This window comes from Sesamum indicum, linkage group LG8, assembly GCF_026168435.1.
Source record: "Sesamum indicum cultivar Baizhima isolate 11 linkage group LG8, ASM2616843v1, whole genome shotgun sequence".
Taxonomy (NCBI): Eukaryota; Viridiplantae; Streptophyta; class Magnoliopsida; order Lamiales; family Pedaliaceae; genus Sesamum; species Sesamum indicum.
Genome location: NC_142664.1, coordinates 28406399 through 28422279, shown reverse-complemented (window position 1 = coordinate 28422279; position 15881 = coordinate 28406399). Strand labels below are relative to the sequence as shown.

The 15881-nt window shown below is 36.0% G+C and overlaps 4 protein-coding genes across 4 annotated transcripts; 2 read left to right on the top strand and 2 right to left on the bottom strand.

Moving 5' to 3' along the window:
- Positions 1-4053: 4053 nt before the first annotated feature.
- Positions 4054-5794, top strand: LOC105169211 (cationic peroxidase 2). Its single transcript, XM_011089555.3, has 3 exons — positions 4054-4527; positions 4627-4789; positions 5277-5794. The coding sequence occupies exons 1-3, from the start codon at positions 4123-4125 to the stop codon at positions 5693-5695; spliced, it is 987 nt and encodes a 328-aa protein (XP_011087857.2). The 5' UTR covers positions 4054-4122; the 3' UTR covers positions 5696-5794.
- A 3394-nt stretch (positions 5795-9188) lies between these two features.
- Positions 9189-10790, bottom strand: LOC105169210 (hyccin). Its single transcript, XM_011089554.3, has one exon. It carries the CDS (start codon positions 10665-10667, stop codon positions 9366-9368), a length of 1302 nt encoding a protein of 433 aa, XP_011087856.1. The 5' UTR covers positions 10668-10790; the 3' UTR covers positions 9189-9365.
- A 914-nt stretch (positions 10791-11704) lies between these two features.
- Positions 11705-14218, top strand: LOC105169209 (uncharacterized). Its single transcript, XM_011089553.3, has 4 exons — positions 11705-12148; positions 12234-12294; positions 12409-12553; positions 13759-14218. Exons 1-4 carry the CDS (start codon positions 11920-11922, stop codon positions 14008-14010), a joined length of 687 nt encoding a protein of 228 aa, XP_011087855.1. The 5' UTR covers positions 11705-11919; the 3' UTR covers positions 14011-14218.
- Positions 14219-14428: 210 nt separating this feature from the next.
- LOC105169208 (chlorophyll a-b binding protein CP24 10A, chloroplastic) lies at positions 14429-15410 on the bottom strand. Its single transcript, XM_011089551.3, has 2 exons — positions 15118-15410; positions 14429-15036 (listed from the first exon to the last, which is right to left on the bottom strand). Exons 1-2 carry the CDS (start codon positions 15336-15338, stop codon positions 14487-14489), a joined length of 771 nt encoding a protein of 256 aa, XP_011087853.1. The 5' UTR covers positions 15339-15410; the 3' UTR covers positions 14429-14486.
- Between the last annotated feature and the right edge of the window lie 471 nt (positions 15411-15881).

Sequence of the window (15881 nt, the reverse complement as noted above, 5' to 3'; positions counted from 1 at the left end):
ATTGTTACTATTACTGGTGAGTTTGTGAATTATGTGGTGAAATTACAAGAGTTTATTAAAACTTATACAGTATCATAATTATCTTGTAAGCATGGAGATATATATTAAAATGCCATGTTTGGAGTTATTTGCTTTTATTATGGATCCATTGTTTGATCTTTTGTTTAAAGAAGCAGAAAGATGTGAGTTGATGGACTTTTATCTGGGGGACAATTTTTGAAAAGGGCCCTTTAAGCCCATAACCATCTGTAGTGCTTAATAATAGTAATCAGCTAATTGTGTTTAATTAGTAAAATAATTCTAAAATATAGTAATGCATTGATGTTATATTTAATATATATATTTGATATTACCTCTTCTAAAATATGAATGAGACCAAACAGTCTTGATTATTGGTTCAATTCTTCATTTAATATTTTTATAATTATCATTTCATTCCTACGGCTTCCGCTCTCATCAATACAAATAACATTTCATTACTTTGATATAATGATTTATCATATAAAGCTAGTGAAAATTGCAAACAACCCTCTTATAATATTATAAAAATACATAAGGTAAACTTTTTTATTTTAAAAATAAATAGAGATAAATTGCTATTATTTTTTCATAAGAGGGTCATTTACTTATTTTCAATATGACAAGTGAGTAAATTGCATTAAGCCCTATAAAACGAGCATAACTGTAGGTTTGAGTTTGAACTGGATTTGTACTCTTTAAATCTTCTATTATATTTAATATCTATATATCACATATAATTTTTAAATAAATAACATAGTATTTACATACATAGTTTGTATATGATAATTAGAATAAACATAAAGTAAAATTTGAAATAAAAAAATTCACTCCGATAGGTCTAGAGGCTTTGTTGTGCTTGTATCATAATATCTTGCTATTTCCGTATTCACATCAATTTACAAGCGACTTGCATAATTATTTGTTTGTATAAAAACAGGCAGTTCTATTTTATAGTTTATTCACTTATGAATATAAATATATATATATATATCTCGAAATATTTTCATATAAATTTCATTAATGAGTAAAAAAAATACATTATAATATAAAAGATTATAACGAAAATTCAAAATTAAGTTGAACTGGACTAAACATCAAATGAACGAACTACACAATATGAAGTGACAAAACTGAGTTGTAGTATTTAATTTGAGAATTATTAATGTATTTAATTAGCTTCCAATATTTAAATCTAGTGAATGATCTAAATGAATTGTATCATAAAAAAACAAAAAACAAAAAAAAAAGAAAGAAAAAAAAGTGAGTTTGGTGGAGGCTGTGGAGGAACTTTCTGCAACAGTAGGTGAAGAAGTTATGCTTTTTGAATTTGTCTTGGTTTTGTTTGGTTTGCTTAAACAAATAGGTTTGGGGACTAAGCACTACATATATATATTTATGTACCTTACTCTGCCATATAAATTAACATGGGACTCACCCCATCACTTAATTATTGCCAAACATATACTATTTAATAATTACGATGTCTTAGTTTACCGGTTAAAGTTGAGAATTTTATGATTTAATTTAAGTTTATAGGTTCAAGTTTCATTAAATATGTGTGTATCTGTCTCACTTTATGTGAGTTTATTGTATTCATGAGTAATGATGTCTTAGTCTAATGGTTAAAGTTGGTGTCTTATGCACTAATTCGAGTTCCATTAAACGTATAGGTATTTATCCCACTTTATATGAATTTATTATTATTTATTATTTCATAATTCTTAGTTATATTGATGTATTGATTGACTGATGTCTTACCTCAATTTATTGAAATACTGATATAATCATGCAATTGCTACTTATATCTAAAGAAAAAGAAAATAGTATTTAAGGTAAAGTTGTAAACTAATCTGTGTGGAGTTGAAAATATTATTACTTAATTTTATTTGAAATCGTTATCAAATTTGAAAAAAAAAATGTAACTGAATTTAATTCGATTCTCAATCTAATCAAACTCAAATACAATTTGATTTGTTGCGCTTCTCGTATTATTTATTGGATATTTTTATTATTTATTTTTTAAATAATATAATGATTCGGACACTACGTCATAAAAAAATAAATTACATTAATTTTAACCAATAAATTAATTTGATTGAAATAAATAATAATAATTTATATAAAATAAGATAAACACACATATAAATAAAATAAATATGCCCATATTCAATTATATTCACATATATAAATTCAAATCTATTCATAAAACATTAGTATTAGTCGATACGCAAATATCAACTTGGAAGTGTTCATTATCCCATGCAAATGTGAGGGTCAACGTTGACTTAATCAGTGCGCCAACTTTTTCACGGAGAGACGCGTATCCCAAAACGCGCTTCTACCAACTATTCCGAGTGCGACGTAAGGCAGCGGAAGATCATACCCCGGCCAGATGTCACTCCGTGTCGATTAATTTAGTCGTACTCGTACGTACCTCAGGTTTGTAGTCAAATCTCAAACCCTAATCAATTGAATTATCCATTTCTATTATGATTATAATTTTGAGATTTCTCATTTTACCCCACAAATCTATTATAAATATTAAATAATAATAATTTAGCCATGTCACAATATAATTATCAACAATAATAATTATACTTTAAATCGTCACTACAAACAATTAATAATAATAATATGAAAATATAGGAACAAATATTGTAATTGGAAATCTAAACAAAGAAAAAGTAATAAATGATGTGTAAAAGGAATAAAATGAAGTGTAAAAAAATAGAGTGGGGGAATGCATGTTTTGATATGCATGCATCCGATGATGCCTAAACGTGGACAAGTCCACAACTTGATTAGTTTCTAGGAAACAACACAGCACAAGGACTTGAGTGCTTTATGCTTTTTTTTTGGTTAAAAAATTTAAAGTGGATTCCAATTTTGATTATCTGAAAAATTTTATATTATATTTGGATCGATGAATTTAAAAAAATAAAAAATTTGTAAAATTTTTAGTTTTTAAATTATATTTTATCGAATTTTGATGAATTTTAAAATTTTTTTGATATCGGAAATTCTGTTCTTAAATTATTTGCGAAAATCGTTTGATCCAAATGCAATTTTTATGAAGACAAATATTTTGATGGTGATGGAAAGAATCAGACACACAGTAGTAATGGAATAAAGAATATGTTGACCCAGAAAAGATGCATGTTTGGTTGAAATCATGATCCCAATCAACTACTAATTGTCTCCCATATTATTAAATGTTAATTATTTATGACTACTCTAAATCAACGTAGTAATTGATAACAAGATGGCTAGAGCAATATACACATCCATATATCTCCACTATGGGCTTACTACATAAACTATGATTAATTAAATACATTTTCATATCTAGGACACGCAATTAATTCCCTCCAAACATCATAATGTAATATTTTGGACAAGGAGATCCATCCATGCACGTACTCTTCATATATATATATATATATGTTTGTTCATATTAATTGAATGTGTTATATAATTTATTATAATGTTAAAAATAGAGATAAGAAGAATTAAATAGCCGAAGGGTTGGCGCAATTGTGCATGCAGTTGGTGTGCCATATAATGGGAGTATGATGCATGATGATGTGTAAGATTTAATTAATTAATTAAATCAGAAATATGAATTATTCTTGAAAATGATATCTCCATATCAGCTGAATTTTTTTGTAAAAGTCAAAAAGTTTCAAGGTGTGTTACCTCATCGTTTCCTTCCCTTCTTCTTTATCCAAACAAAATTGCAAGCTGTCAACATTTGAAGAGAGAGAGAGGTATGTTGTATGCATACATATCAACAAATTAATTGGAATTGAGCACAAGATAAAAGTGCAAAAAGCATCTGCAATAGCACACCTTCAATTTGCAATTGAAATTGCTTCCCAACTCATCATCCATCATGCATTCAACTTTTGAATTTTAGCCCAAAAACCCAACCTAGAAGCCGGCTTTGCTTACTTCTTCTCCAGGCACACAATTTGGCCCCCACTTCACTTTCCACTTTCCACCACTTATAAATACCCCTACCACCACCATCAATCATACAAGACTTAAAATTTCATCGGTGATTTAATTATATATACAACATTGTTGGTAATTATTACATACATGGAGAATAATCACTACTTCAGTTCGGTTCTACTTACGTTGTTGCTCACGCTAGCTAGTTTCTTTGCGCTGTCGGTAGGGCAGGGCACGAGGGTGGGGTTCTACTCGAGGTCGTGCCCTCGTGTCGAGTCCATAGTTCAATCCACCGTTAGGTCGCATTTTAGCTCCAACCGGGCGGTTGCGCCAGGGTTGCTTAGAATGCACTTCCACGATTGCTTCGTTCAGGGTTGTGATGGCTCCATCCTCATCGACGGTCCCAACACTGAGAAAACAGCCGGTCCCAACCTTTTGCTCAGAGGATATGAAGTTATAGACGACGCCAAGCAGCAGCTGGAGACGGCGTGCCCTGGCGTTGTCTCCTGCGCGGACATTCTCGCTCTCGCTGCCCGCGATGCTGTCATATTGGTGAGTTCAAATCTTCACATATTTACGTGCTCAAAATTTAGTTATACGTACATGTCCCTTCAAGCAAGAATTCTTAGTGATTATGAATTGGTCATGCAGGCTGGTGGACCGGGGTGGGCGGTGCCAACGGGGCGGAGAGACGGGCGGGTTTCATTGGCGAGTGAGACTTCCAATTTGCCAGGTTTTACTGACTCCATCGACGTGCAAAAGCAGAAGTTTCAAGATAAAGGCCTCAACACTCAGGATCTTGTCACCCTTGTTGGTACGTAATTATTCATATCAACCTTAAATTTTCTTTTTCTTCACCTACACATAAAAACTATATATATATATATATATAGATATATATATTCATGGTGACAGACCATATATATATATATATATATTATGTACGTGTACAGTAATTATTTCATAAAAAAATCTTGTCTGGATCAAATTTGATCGAACCAATAAATCACAGAATAAATGTATCCCACTTACTCGGTCACTTTTCTTGAATTGTATACTAATTACACGACAAGTATATTACAATTGACATTTAATTAGTGTAGGTTCGACCGAATCTGGTCCGAACTAGAATTTTGCTCATTTATGGAGAGATTGGGCATGTCACGTGTATATATTAAATAAAATAATAAATAAAATATGATTTGAAATAGAAAATTCAATGTTAATTTCTCAATCGGTCCTGCAGAATTCCTAATATATATAAATGCTGATATATATACAACCCTTTCAAAACCCTGCAGGTGGACATACCATCGGAACCACCGCTTGCCAGTTCTTCCGGTACAGGTTGTACAACTTCACTTCAACCGGCGACGCGGACCCTTCCATAAACGCAGCCTTCCTTGCCACACTTCAGTCGCTCTGTCCGGCGGACGGCGACGGTTCCCGGCGAGTGGGGCTGGACAACGGAAGCGAGAACCGGTTCGACAGCTCGTTCTTTTCCAATCTGAGGAACGGGCGGGGGATCCTGGAATCTGATCAGAAACTGTGGACGGATGATTCAACGAAGAGCTTCGTGCAGCGGTATTTGGGAGTAAGCGGATTGCTGGGGCTGAGGTTCAACGTGGAGTTCGGGAAGTCGATGGTGAAGATGAGCAATGTGGAAGTTAAGACGGGAAGTGATGGTGAAATCCGTAGGGTTTGCTCTGCTGTTAATTGAGTAGAGATGATGTTTTGTTGTAGTCTCGTAGATGGATCCTAATGTTTTAACATGTCTTATTCTTGAAATAATAATGTTTAAAAAATTAAAAGCTTCAAATTTGTCTGTTTTTTGTGTGGATGTATATCTGCCTCTTTCTTTCTATCATTCGTCGTGCAAAATAAGTATTATAATAGTGTGTTTGGACTGATTTATTTAAAATGAAAATTTTAAAATTCATAATAATAAAGCCGCCACAATTGTTTAGATATACAATCCCATGTTTCAAAGCATTTGCAATCCTTTAATTATTCATTCGAGCTATTTTTAGTAATATTTTGATGGATTTTAAATCAATTTAATACCAAGTTATTTAAAATTATTTTTTTCAAATTATTCGTTCAAATTTAAATTATCTGTCCAAATGAAGCATTTATAAGAGAACTTTTTTGTTTCTTGTTATCTAACAATTTGATCTTTTTGTTGTTTTTGTATGCAATATTAATATAATTGTTAAATTCATACTAAATTAAAATTACTTTTTTCCTATAAAAATACATTGTAATAATAATAACTTTTTGCTCGGTATTGTTACTTCAATTAAGTTACGCGATATGATTACTGTCAATTTTTTGTACACAATATTGATAAAGACGCAATATTACTTTTGTTATTTTTTTGTACACAATATTAATAAAAATATTAAAATTTATTATTAAGACAATTGATTATCTGACCTAATTGATTATTAAGACCCAATTGACGCATTTCTATATTTTTTTAAAATTGGGATAGCACCACGGTCTAAGATCACGGTGCTTTAAATTATTATTACTTTTTTTTTTTTTATAAAAAATGGCACCACAATTCAAAATCGTGATGTCGCTAAAAAAAAATTAATAAAAAAATTGGCCGCCTGAATAGTTTAGACATAGATTATCTACCCTGTATATTAAGAAAGAATACGTTTTTAATGTCTTTTTTGTTTTTGATCTATCTGTTTCTCTTTTTTCGGCCACCAACTTCCACATTTTCCCCACTATTTATGAATAGTAAAACTTATTTTTTTAAATAGTTATTTATTCTTAATTAATTTTTTTCTCTTTTAAAATTCTTTTTTATTAAATAATATTTAATTATTGTAATTTTTTTTATGGTACATATATCAAATGTGTCATAACCAAATAGTACCAATTATATGGGCATTTTGGAGCATAATTCTAGGGATTGGATTGAAATCCTAATTCCTAACCTAGGAGGTGTGATTGATTAGTTATGCTAGTTGAACGTTGATGCCAAGCCTATGACAGAATCCTATGAAACATGGGATTATTTTATTAAATTTGACAGAAAGCAAGCGGAAAAGGCCGATGAATGTTGTTTATGGTGATGTGCAATGCACGTTGTTTGGTGGAGAGACAGATACATAAATTACATTTACATCATATCATAATCATGCTGTCTGCCTGTAATGATAACGAGTTTTTACATCCATAAGAAGCATTTTCTCTCCAGATTTATAGACCTTTTATATTTTTATATTAATCAAAAGAAGAAAAACCTATATATAGTCACTGCTACCCAATACAAGAGCAAACTTCAAACCCCAAACACAAGAAACAAAATAAATAGTCATACATTCTAATTCCATGTCTCTGATGGTAAAATCATTTAGATATGGTCAAACAACTGGCACAAAGATCGTATATTGCTTACGTAGACAACTTGCAACAATATACCATTTAAAAACCAGTTAAATTCTTACCAAACTTAAATCATTTTCCCATGAAGAATTTCAATCAAAAGCTTCCACAGTTTTAACATGGAATGCTTGCTCAATTCTCCTCTAGAGCTTCCTGTATAGGAGGAGGTCATTGACAAGAAGTTCTGCTCTGGATGAACATATCAAGCAAGCAAAGGTAACTGGTGAAACAGAAATGATCCGAGTTCATCCACTAGAATGTAAAGAACCACATACGTATATTAAGACAAGGATAAATTAACTACCCGCGAACAAGAGCTCCTCAGGCTTTGGAAATGAAACTTTATCCAGTATGAATGTAAAATCGTAAACCAAGAAGAAAAAGATACTGCACAATTTCATACTTAAGCACAAGTATTTGCACGCAGCATACCTTTATTAGCAGTCCACAACCAACACCTGTTCCAATTATCAAAATCAGTTTTTATGGACATCCCTTCATATGCGACATCTTGAATTTCCAGCTTGACACATCACAAGCAAGCTATAGACTGGCTAATGTGTTAATCAGAAACTAAAGGTTTGTATTCTGGGAAGTACCAAAATCTCCGCATGGTTTCAGCATAAAATTTGTTTCGTGATATTGGTTAGTTAATCACATCTACTTCCTCTGAGATAGTTTTGAACAAGTTCTACAAGCCAGGTAGCAATTCTGGCTAAACCCGTTCCTTTCACTATTTATTCTACTCCAAATAAGTGCAGAAAACAAGTTTAATCAGCATATGATATATCAATAGACACTGAACTAATTAACTTCAGTTTTAAGATCTTTTGTTCTTTTAACCCTTCTGGTATCAACAGACACTAAACTTTATCGTCTTTTGTACTTTTACCCCTTCCGGTGAGACCAAATCCTCAACCAGTAAAGTTACTATGCGCTAATGTTCAGTAAGAAATTGCTCCAAGAGAGTGGAAGTTAGGAAGCTCATTAAGTAAACTACCATTTTCTCCATTTTTCATTGATCTTTCTCCCTTCTTAGTTTAAATACGGTACAGAAGAAGGATCCTGGACTATCTCAGAATTATTCCCTTAGCTTGTCTAGTTGTCCTAAAGATAGCCATCAAAACAAATGTAATATTTGTAGTTGTCATTAGATGGCTATGGTTCTGGTTTGTCCTTGATGTGAATATCAAATGTTATGTAAAGCTCATTTGGTTTTAGTTTTGCACTTCTGAACAGAGTAAAACTGTTCGTACTAGCTATAATATTGATAGGTTTTGGCAAGCTTGTTCAAATATAAAGAATCTTAAAAGTGGCCTCTAACCTCCTAGAAGAGTATGCTTTAAGCCAACCAGATGAACATACAAGAAGGACCAGAATAGGGTTACTCATCCCTCATAGAAAGACAAATAACTATACCAAACTCACAGTTGAGAAGCGAAAAGGGTGAAACACATTATTGCCTACAGTATCAATGCCAAAACAAGAAAAAATGGCTTATCCATTGAAATGTGTCAATCTCCCTTTGTCTTACCTTTTGTTTTGAGCTTCCGCTCGTTGACAATTGTTCTAGAAGAGGTACAAAAAACATAACTAGACAAACTATATTCATTCGCTCATTATCAATCTGACTTGAAGCAATTTACATATAATGAGGCCAGCATGTCAAGATATCTAGCTTCACAGAAACAATGATGCCTAAAATGAGGCAGTTCAGTAAGTTACAAAAAGCATTTGAATGCATGTATCCCGCAGGCAAAACAGCCGAATAAGCAATAGTAACAATAATACGCCCAGAACAAACGACAAAATTTCAAAGAGAACTGATTGAAATCAAATTAATAGCAAATCATAGGCTTACAAAGCATCTTGGGTGCATCTATCTCTTCAAAGTTAACACATTCATAGTCGTAGATACAAATAATATAGTTATATGTATACTAATAGTCATGATTTACACAAACCGCATAAATTCTCGCAATAAATTCTCACTTGGAGACCAAAAGTATCTCGGGTTTCTTGGCCTTACTGGGAGTGTTAGCATTTGAACCGGAAGCATTAGCAGCCGCTGTAGCTGCTGCCTTGGCTGCTTCACGTGCCCCCATATCAAGTTGAATCAAACTCCTTGTTGCAAGAATTGCTTGTGGAACCAGATCATGCGAAGCCCTAGCATACAGTCGCCGCACTGCCACTGATGCTGCATCCTTCACCTCCTCTACATTCAGTGGCCCCAGCAAACAATGTCCTAAAATCCTCAAAACGGGCTGCAATAATTCCCATGGCAGGGGAATTCTTGCATCCTTCCCTCCCACTTCCGCTGAATTATCATCCACAATATCCAAATCTTTGACTCTTTCCGCCACATTTTCAATCTCATCCGCCTCAACCCTAATATCATCCCCAAACCCATTGTCATTCTCATACCGGCCATTCTTTTCGACAAAATTCTCAGGTTTTTGGTCGAAATCTGATGTACAAGGGCAATCCTGCCCAGCCCAAACAGAAGCAAACTTGCAGAAGTCAAGCTTTGACCAACTGGGCATCTGGGAGATCTGCTTATAATAGCAATCGAGAGCAACCCCAACAATGCAGGCGCGTTTAGTGGATTTAACAGCGATCTGCGGCTCCAAAGGAGGCGACAGAACCCCGACCAAAGGTTTACTAGACTTAGAAGTAGGGTTTGAAGATTTAACAGGATTGCGAGGGGAGTGATAGAGCGAGGGCTGAGACAGATCAGGAATTGTAATAGTGACAGGCTTGCCGTTGCGTGCTTTGGTTTCGGAAGAGTAGAGAGCTAAGAGTACAGCTTCGAAACCGGAGAGAGAGACTGGAATATCCAACGGGGGATAGTGGATACGATGGAGGTAGATGGAGGAGATAAGCGGGAGGTAGGATAAAACGACGAGGCGTAGGTCAGGGTCAGAGGAGAGATAAGTATCATAAAGCCAGTGGCAGAGAGGATCGTCGCCAGAGCCGGATGAGGGAGAGTACAGGGCGGCGGAGACAGAAGAGTAGGCGGCGGACGAGAGGAGAAGAGAACGCGCAGGGCGGTCGGTGTCGGCAAGGGATGAAAGAGGATCTTCATCATCAGGGGAAGAGGGCAAAAGAGAAGAGAGGAGGTGGATGCGGGAGCGAGCTTTGGAGATGGACTCCCACCAGGAGTGCATAGGGTCAGAGGAGTGGCCGTTTGGGGGGGTTGGAGAGGAATTGTTGTTGGGGCGGCGGTGGTGGTCGGAAGAGGAGGTGGAGGAGGAGGGAGAGCCTCCGTGGAGGTGGAAGTTCAAGTCCATGGTGGTGGTGGAGGAGATCGGTGAGGCTCCGCCTCTCCGGTGAAGGGAATATTCTGAGGCTTATCAGTTTTTAGTCTGTTGAGGAGACGGGAGGCTTTGAGCAAGTGTTGCAGTGCAATGGACCACCACTGTTGATCGGGACAGCCTTTCATTTACTGGATATATAAATTTTATGACTCTCCTGTAAATGACCGAATTGCCCTTGCACATTAATGTAATGTTTGCATTTAAAACTAATTAATAAAAAAAATTGATCATTATATTTGAGTGATAGAAAACCATCTCAATTTTAATTACGAAATTAAATATTTGGTATAGATAAAAATTGATGCATTTATTTAATCTAATAGTTTTTTCACACAATGTTTATTTAAAATATATATATATTTTGGTTCCAAATGCAATTCACCACCACCACCATCACAACTATCCAACCATTTTTATATATATATAAAAGATGTTAAATTTGATATTTTTATTTATTTGGTGTGTCGCAACATACTCTATTTCTAAAAAATAGGGTATGTGGCAACATTTGTTGGTACCAATGCAATCACTCTCCTTCAAAAAAACATACATAATGTTTGGATTCGTTTTTTGAGTATTTTGTTGTATTTTGTGGAAATAAAGAGAGAAAAATAAAGATAAATAAGTGTGTATTAGAGATAGTATGTATGTTTGGATTTGTTTTTTAAGATAATTTAAAATAAGTATTGTATGTTTAATGTTGTATTTTGGGAGACAAAAATTACTTTTTATTGTCAATTCATAGTCAAATCATGTCTTTTTTATATATTTATGTATATGTATGTGTATATATATATGTATGTATTTATGCTAAAGCAATTTAAAATACTTAGATAAGATGTTTTTGAATGATGACAAACATTAAATATATTTTGACTCGTATCGAAAATAACTTAAAAATAAAAACAAACATAGCGATATGGATTTAGGCTTAGGAGTTGGGAGAAGTTGTTGATTTCCCACGTTGATAGCCCCATAACATAAATTGTAGATTGGAACAATCGCACTACATAAATTGCCTTTACCCTTGTAGCTGTTGCTGCTGTCCAATTCATGAATTTCTCCGCCCACTTCACTTCATTTCACTAGCCAGAGCCAGACTTCCAGCCTGCGGATACACCTAAAAAAACCAACCAATTCCTACCTCGTTTACGTCGTCCTCCCTACCTTCTTCTACCTCTGCATTCTACTTAAACAAATCTCTCGACTCAGGATTCGCTCGAAAATGGCTTCCGCAGTTATCTCCCAGTCTTTGTTATCATCTCTCACTTCTTCACCATCGAGAAATCCTAAGAAGAGCGTTGATACGCCTCTGCCTTTCTCTGTTTCCTTGAAGGAACCTCGTGTTATCTCCAGATCCCATGTCGTCTCGACCCATTTCAAGAAGGCCCACAAAAGCTTTATTGCCAACTGCGCTCCCTCCCCCGACTCTGCAGAAACCCCAATTGAATTGAGTATGAAATCTTGATTCTTTGGTCTTGTTTTCTTCACTTTTATGGGTTTGAGTTTTATGTGTTTTTGTGATTTTTCTTTTTTCAGAGTACCCTGCATTTCCCACAGTTATGGACATTAATCAGATTCGTGAAATTTTGCCTCACCGGTTAGTGTAAACATGTTCGATTGACGGCCTGAGCTAATCTTGATAAGGGTTCATTTGGATGTTATGTTAATGTTGATTCGATTTATCATTTGGGTTTTGTGTTTTGGGTTGTAGATTTCCGTTTTTGCTTGTGGATAGAGTGATTGAGTACAAACCTGGCGTGTCAGCTGTGGCTATCAAGAATGTGACCATAAATGATAATTTCTTTCCTGGGCACTTCCCTGAGAGGCCGATTATGCCTGGCGTGCTAATGGTTGAGGTAAACTATCACGTTTCTTCCAAAATAAGATAAAAATGTCACATATTGCTTATTACTCTTATCTGGACCACAAAGTAACTTTTCTTTCATCGCGCGTGATTATGGTTGTTTGAATCATCTCCAATGCATTGGTGTTGGGTGGTTCATGCACGATTGATGTCATTTCATGCTAATCATGATTGTCTGATATGTCTGAATGCTGGGAGTCTTTGATGTACCAAACACATTGCATTGTGATTGCTAGTGTATAAATAAGTCATAGAGGAAAAAACACACAATTTTAAGGATTTGTCTTGAATTTTGAATTGTGTGCAAATTACATGAACACACAATTGTACAGGAGTTATGGGGAATAACTTATGTTGTGTGAAAGATCTCCATTGGAGATAGTTCTGAGATTCCCTTTTCCTAAATAAAAAGAGACTTCAAATATTTCTTTGTTGCTTTTAGTTCAAGTCTAACCACACATTGCCGGATGCTATCTGATCATCTGTCCTAGAACATGAACAATTCAGGGGAGAAAGTGGAAAGCTGTTGTAAGATGGCTTAAAACCTTCTATCTGTGGGTCATTCATTATTTCTCCTCCAGAGTGCACCTATTCTAGTGATTTCATTTCGTTCTCTATTGCCTTATAAAAATCTAGGCAGCCTATGAGTGAAAGCTTGAGGGAGAGGAGTACAATGTTTAATATTTGAAGGAAAGTTAATTACTCTTTTTAGAGGAACTATACAAATAATACTTTGTTTTTCAATGAGACTAATGCTTCAGAGTTTAATTTCTTGTCCTAGTTCTCCCATTGAGAAAAGTTGCTTAAATAAGTTTACTTGGTGAATACCATGTGGTTGATGCATGCTTATCTACTAAGGTGAGATGATGAAGTGCGTAAAGCTAGTTAGATGAAGGTAAAGTTTGAGTCCACACTCGACTTCTTTTGAGCTTAGTGCAAGATCCGATGTCCAGCCACGTAGCTAGATTTAGGTGACTAAGTCGCTTCTTTTCAATATAATAATTCTTCAAAAGTGAGGTTTAATTGTAGCAGTGTTATTTTTTTTTATTATTGGCTTAAATTTAATGGAGAATAGTGATAGTGGTAGCATGCTGTAACTACTGTTTCGTACACCAAGTTACTTCCCATAACGCCTCTTGTCCCAGGCTTGTATGTTTTCGCAGGACTTACTGATGAATGTGTTACTGCTTTATATAGGCAATGGCTCAGGTTGGTGGCTTGGTTATGCTACAACCAGAAGTGGGAGGTTCACGTGATAATTTCTTCTTTGCCGGAATTGACAAAGTGCGATTCAGAAAGCCAGTAATTGCAGGAGACACCTTAGTGATGAGAATGAACCTCATCAAGCTGCAGAAACGCTTTGGAATAGCAAAGATGGAAGGAAAAGCATATGTAGGGGGCGAAGTGGTTTGCGAGGGTGAATTCTTGATGGCTATGGGGAGCGAATGATGCACCAGAACACCGTCATATTTTTGCAACACCAATTGATAGTTTTCCTCTTCCCTTTTTATTTTCTCATCCTTGTATGTTTATTATGCGGAGAATGAAGACTGCTTTACCATTGTCTAGGAGCTGGAGACTAATGTTCATTCGAAAACTCAAAATTTTAGACTTGTATTGCTCAAATTCCCAATTCATCGATTTTCCTTTCCTCTGAGTTGAAGACATTCACGGTCATCCTAATGTATCGTGAACTTTACATGCATAGGCCTTGTTAGTTGCATATGTGTTGTTCTACTTGTACCGTGATTGGTGACTGATGATCGTTATATAATTGATGATAACTCGTTCATTATGCAATAATGTATGTAATCGGACAAAAACTACAGAAGTATAGATTTTCTTGAGGGGAATCTCAAAGCATGAATGATCAATCCATCTCCAATTTTGCTCTCTAAATTGCCAACTTTCCTTTATACAACAGTTTACAAGCCAAGGGCTCCAAGGGGTGTTTTCCCTTGCCCTGCCTCAAAGTAGAAGATGAGCATGGCCAACATGGCAATCCTAGCATGCTTAATCTCCGCAACCTTCAATCTCTCCAGCTTTTCAGTGTCAGGGATGTAAACTCCATCCTTCAGTGTACCAGCAAGGCTCAAGGGATCAAAGAATTTGCCGCCAGGGTACCCTTGATCACCCGTTGCATTCGCAAAATTCTCGGCAGTTCTTGACCAGGGAGTAGCCCATTCCACGGACTGCGACTCAGGGTTGAAGAAATCCACCCATCTCTTGCTCTCCACCCACCCCATGAGCAGGAGCTGAGTCCCGAGGAGAGTGCCAAACGAGAATGGAGCGACCGCGCCAGGAGCTGCACCGGCCTCAAACCAGGGGATGCCACTCCATGCCTGGCCGACAAAGATGCCAACCACAGCAGCCATCGCCCAGCGGCCATGGATCAGCTCAGCCTCCCTGTACCATTTCAAGAACGCTGGATCCTTTCCTAGGCCTAGCGGGTCGAAACCGTAGTCGCCCGGGAGCCTGCAGTTGGTTCATCATACAATCATCAACCAATTGAAACTATTTCATCAAAGATCACAAAAACATTGAAAAATGACTTACGAGCCATCCAGCCACTCAGGGTCAATCAAGTTACCACCACCCTTAACAGCCGGGATCCAAGACTTCTTTGGGGCGGCAGCCACCACGATGAACCTCTTGGTAGGCGCATCACCGCCGGCCCTGGCGGCAACGGGGGCGGTCAACAAGGCCTGGCTCTTCTTGCCACCGGTCAAGAAGGCAGATCCCAAGCCATTTACCAATGCAGCAGAAGTGGAAGCCATCCTTGTTTCTCTCTAGATATAGCTAATTAGAGCTTGAAAGCCAAAATCTAAGAGACAGTCAGTAGCTATGAGTTTGGACTTAAAGGGAATCAAAAGGAGAGCAGTGTGGGAGCCAAGTAGGATAAGTGAAATCTTGAACAAAATCTAGGCAACTCCAGTGGATAGGTTTCTGACCAATGAGATCAGCATGTTAATCCACACCTTCCACAGGGGTTCCATCCACGTGGACAGCTTCATCCAAACAAGTTCTTGTGTTGGAAGGGCTCGTAATTCTTGGGATTTTTTGGGCTTAATTTTCAGTATCTCTGAGTTGGGAATTGATGTGCAAAAATACATGAGCAAAGTACACAGTTCTAGAGTTGTTGATAGCCAGACGTGCTACTACTTCAATCCCACCAACAAAATTTAATGTTTTTGGTCTCCTTTTCCTTTCTTAATCTTGTTGTAAAATTTTTGTTAAAAATTGATGTTCGCCTTACAAAAATATTCGGAATCATGCCCGCTTTCACTGTTCACACTGTTTTTAAAGGGAAAAATTATAAT

What these genes read in the sequence shown, in the direction of transcription:
- LOC105169211 (XM_011089555.3), top strand. Translation starts at nt 4,123, where the DNA reads ATGGAGAATAATCACTACTTCAGTTCGGTTCTACTTACGTTGTTGCTC. An exon ending in CCCGCGATGCTGTCATATTG is followed by an intron (nt 4,528 to 4,626) that starts GTGAGTTCAAAT and finishes TTGGTCATGCAG; the next exon opens with GCTGGTGGACCGGGGTGGGC. An exon ending in GGATCTTGTCACCCTTGTTG is followed by an intron (nt 4,790 to 5,276) that starts GTACGTAATTAT and finishes AAAACCCTGCAG; the next exon opens with GTGGACATACCATCGGAACC.
- LOC105169208 (XM_011089551.3), bottom strand. Translation starts at nt 15,338, where the DNA reads ATGGCTTCCACTTCTGCTGCATTGGTAAATGGCTTGGGATCTGCCTTC. An exon ending in CCTGAGTGGCTGGATGGCTC is followed by an intron (nt 15,037 to 15,117) that starts GTAAGTCATTTT and finishes AACCAACTGCAG; the next exon opens with GCTCCCGGGCGACTACGGTT.
- LOC105169210 (XM_011089554.3), bottom strand. Translation starts at nt 10,667, where the DNA reads ATGGACTTGAACTTCCACCTCCACGGAGGCTCTCCCTCCTCCTCCACC.
- LOC105169209 (XM_011089553.3), top strand. Translation starts at nt 11,920, where the DNA reads ATGGCTTCCGCAGTTATCTCCCAGTCTTTGTTATCATCTCTCACTTCT. An exon ending in AGAAACCCCAATTGAATTGA is followed by an intron (nt 12,149 to 12,233) that starts GTATGAAATCTT and finishes TTCTTTTTTCAG; the next exon opens with AGTACCCTGCATTTCCCACA. An exon ending in CGTGAAATTTTGCCTCACCG is followed by an intron (nt 12,295 to 12,408) that starts GTTAGTGTAAAC and finishes TTTGGGTTGTAG; the next exon opens with ATTTCCGTTTTTGCTTGTGG.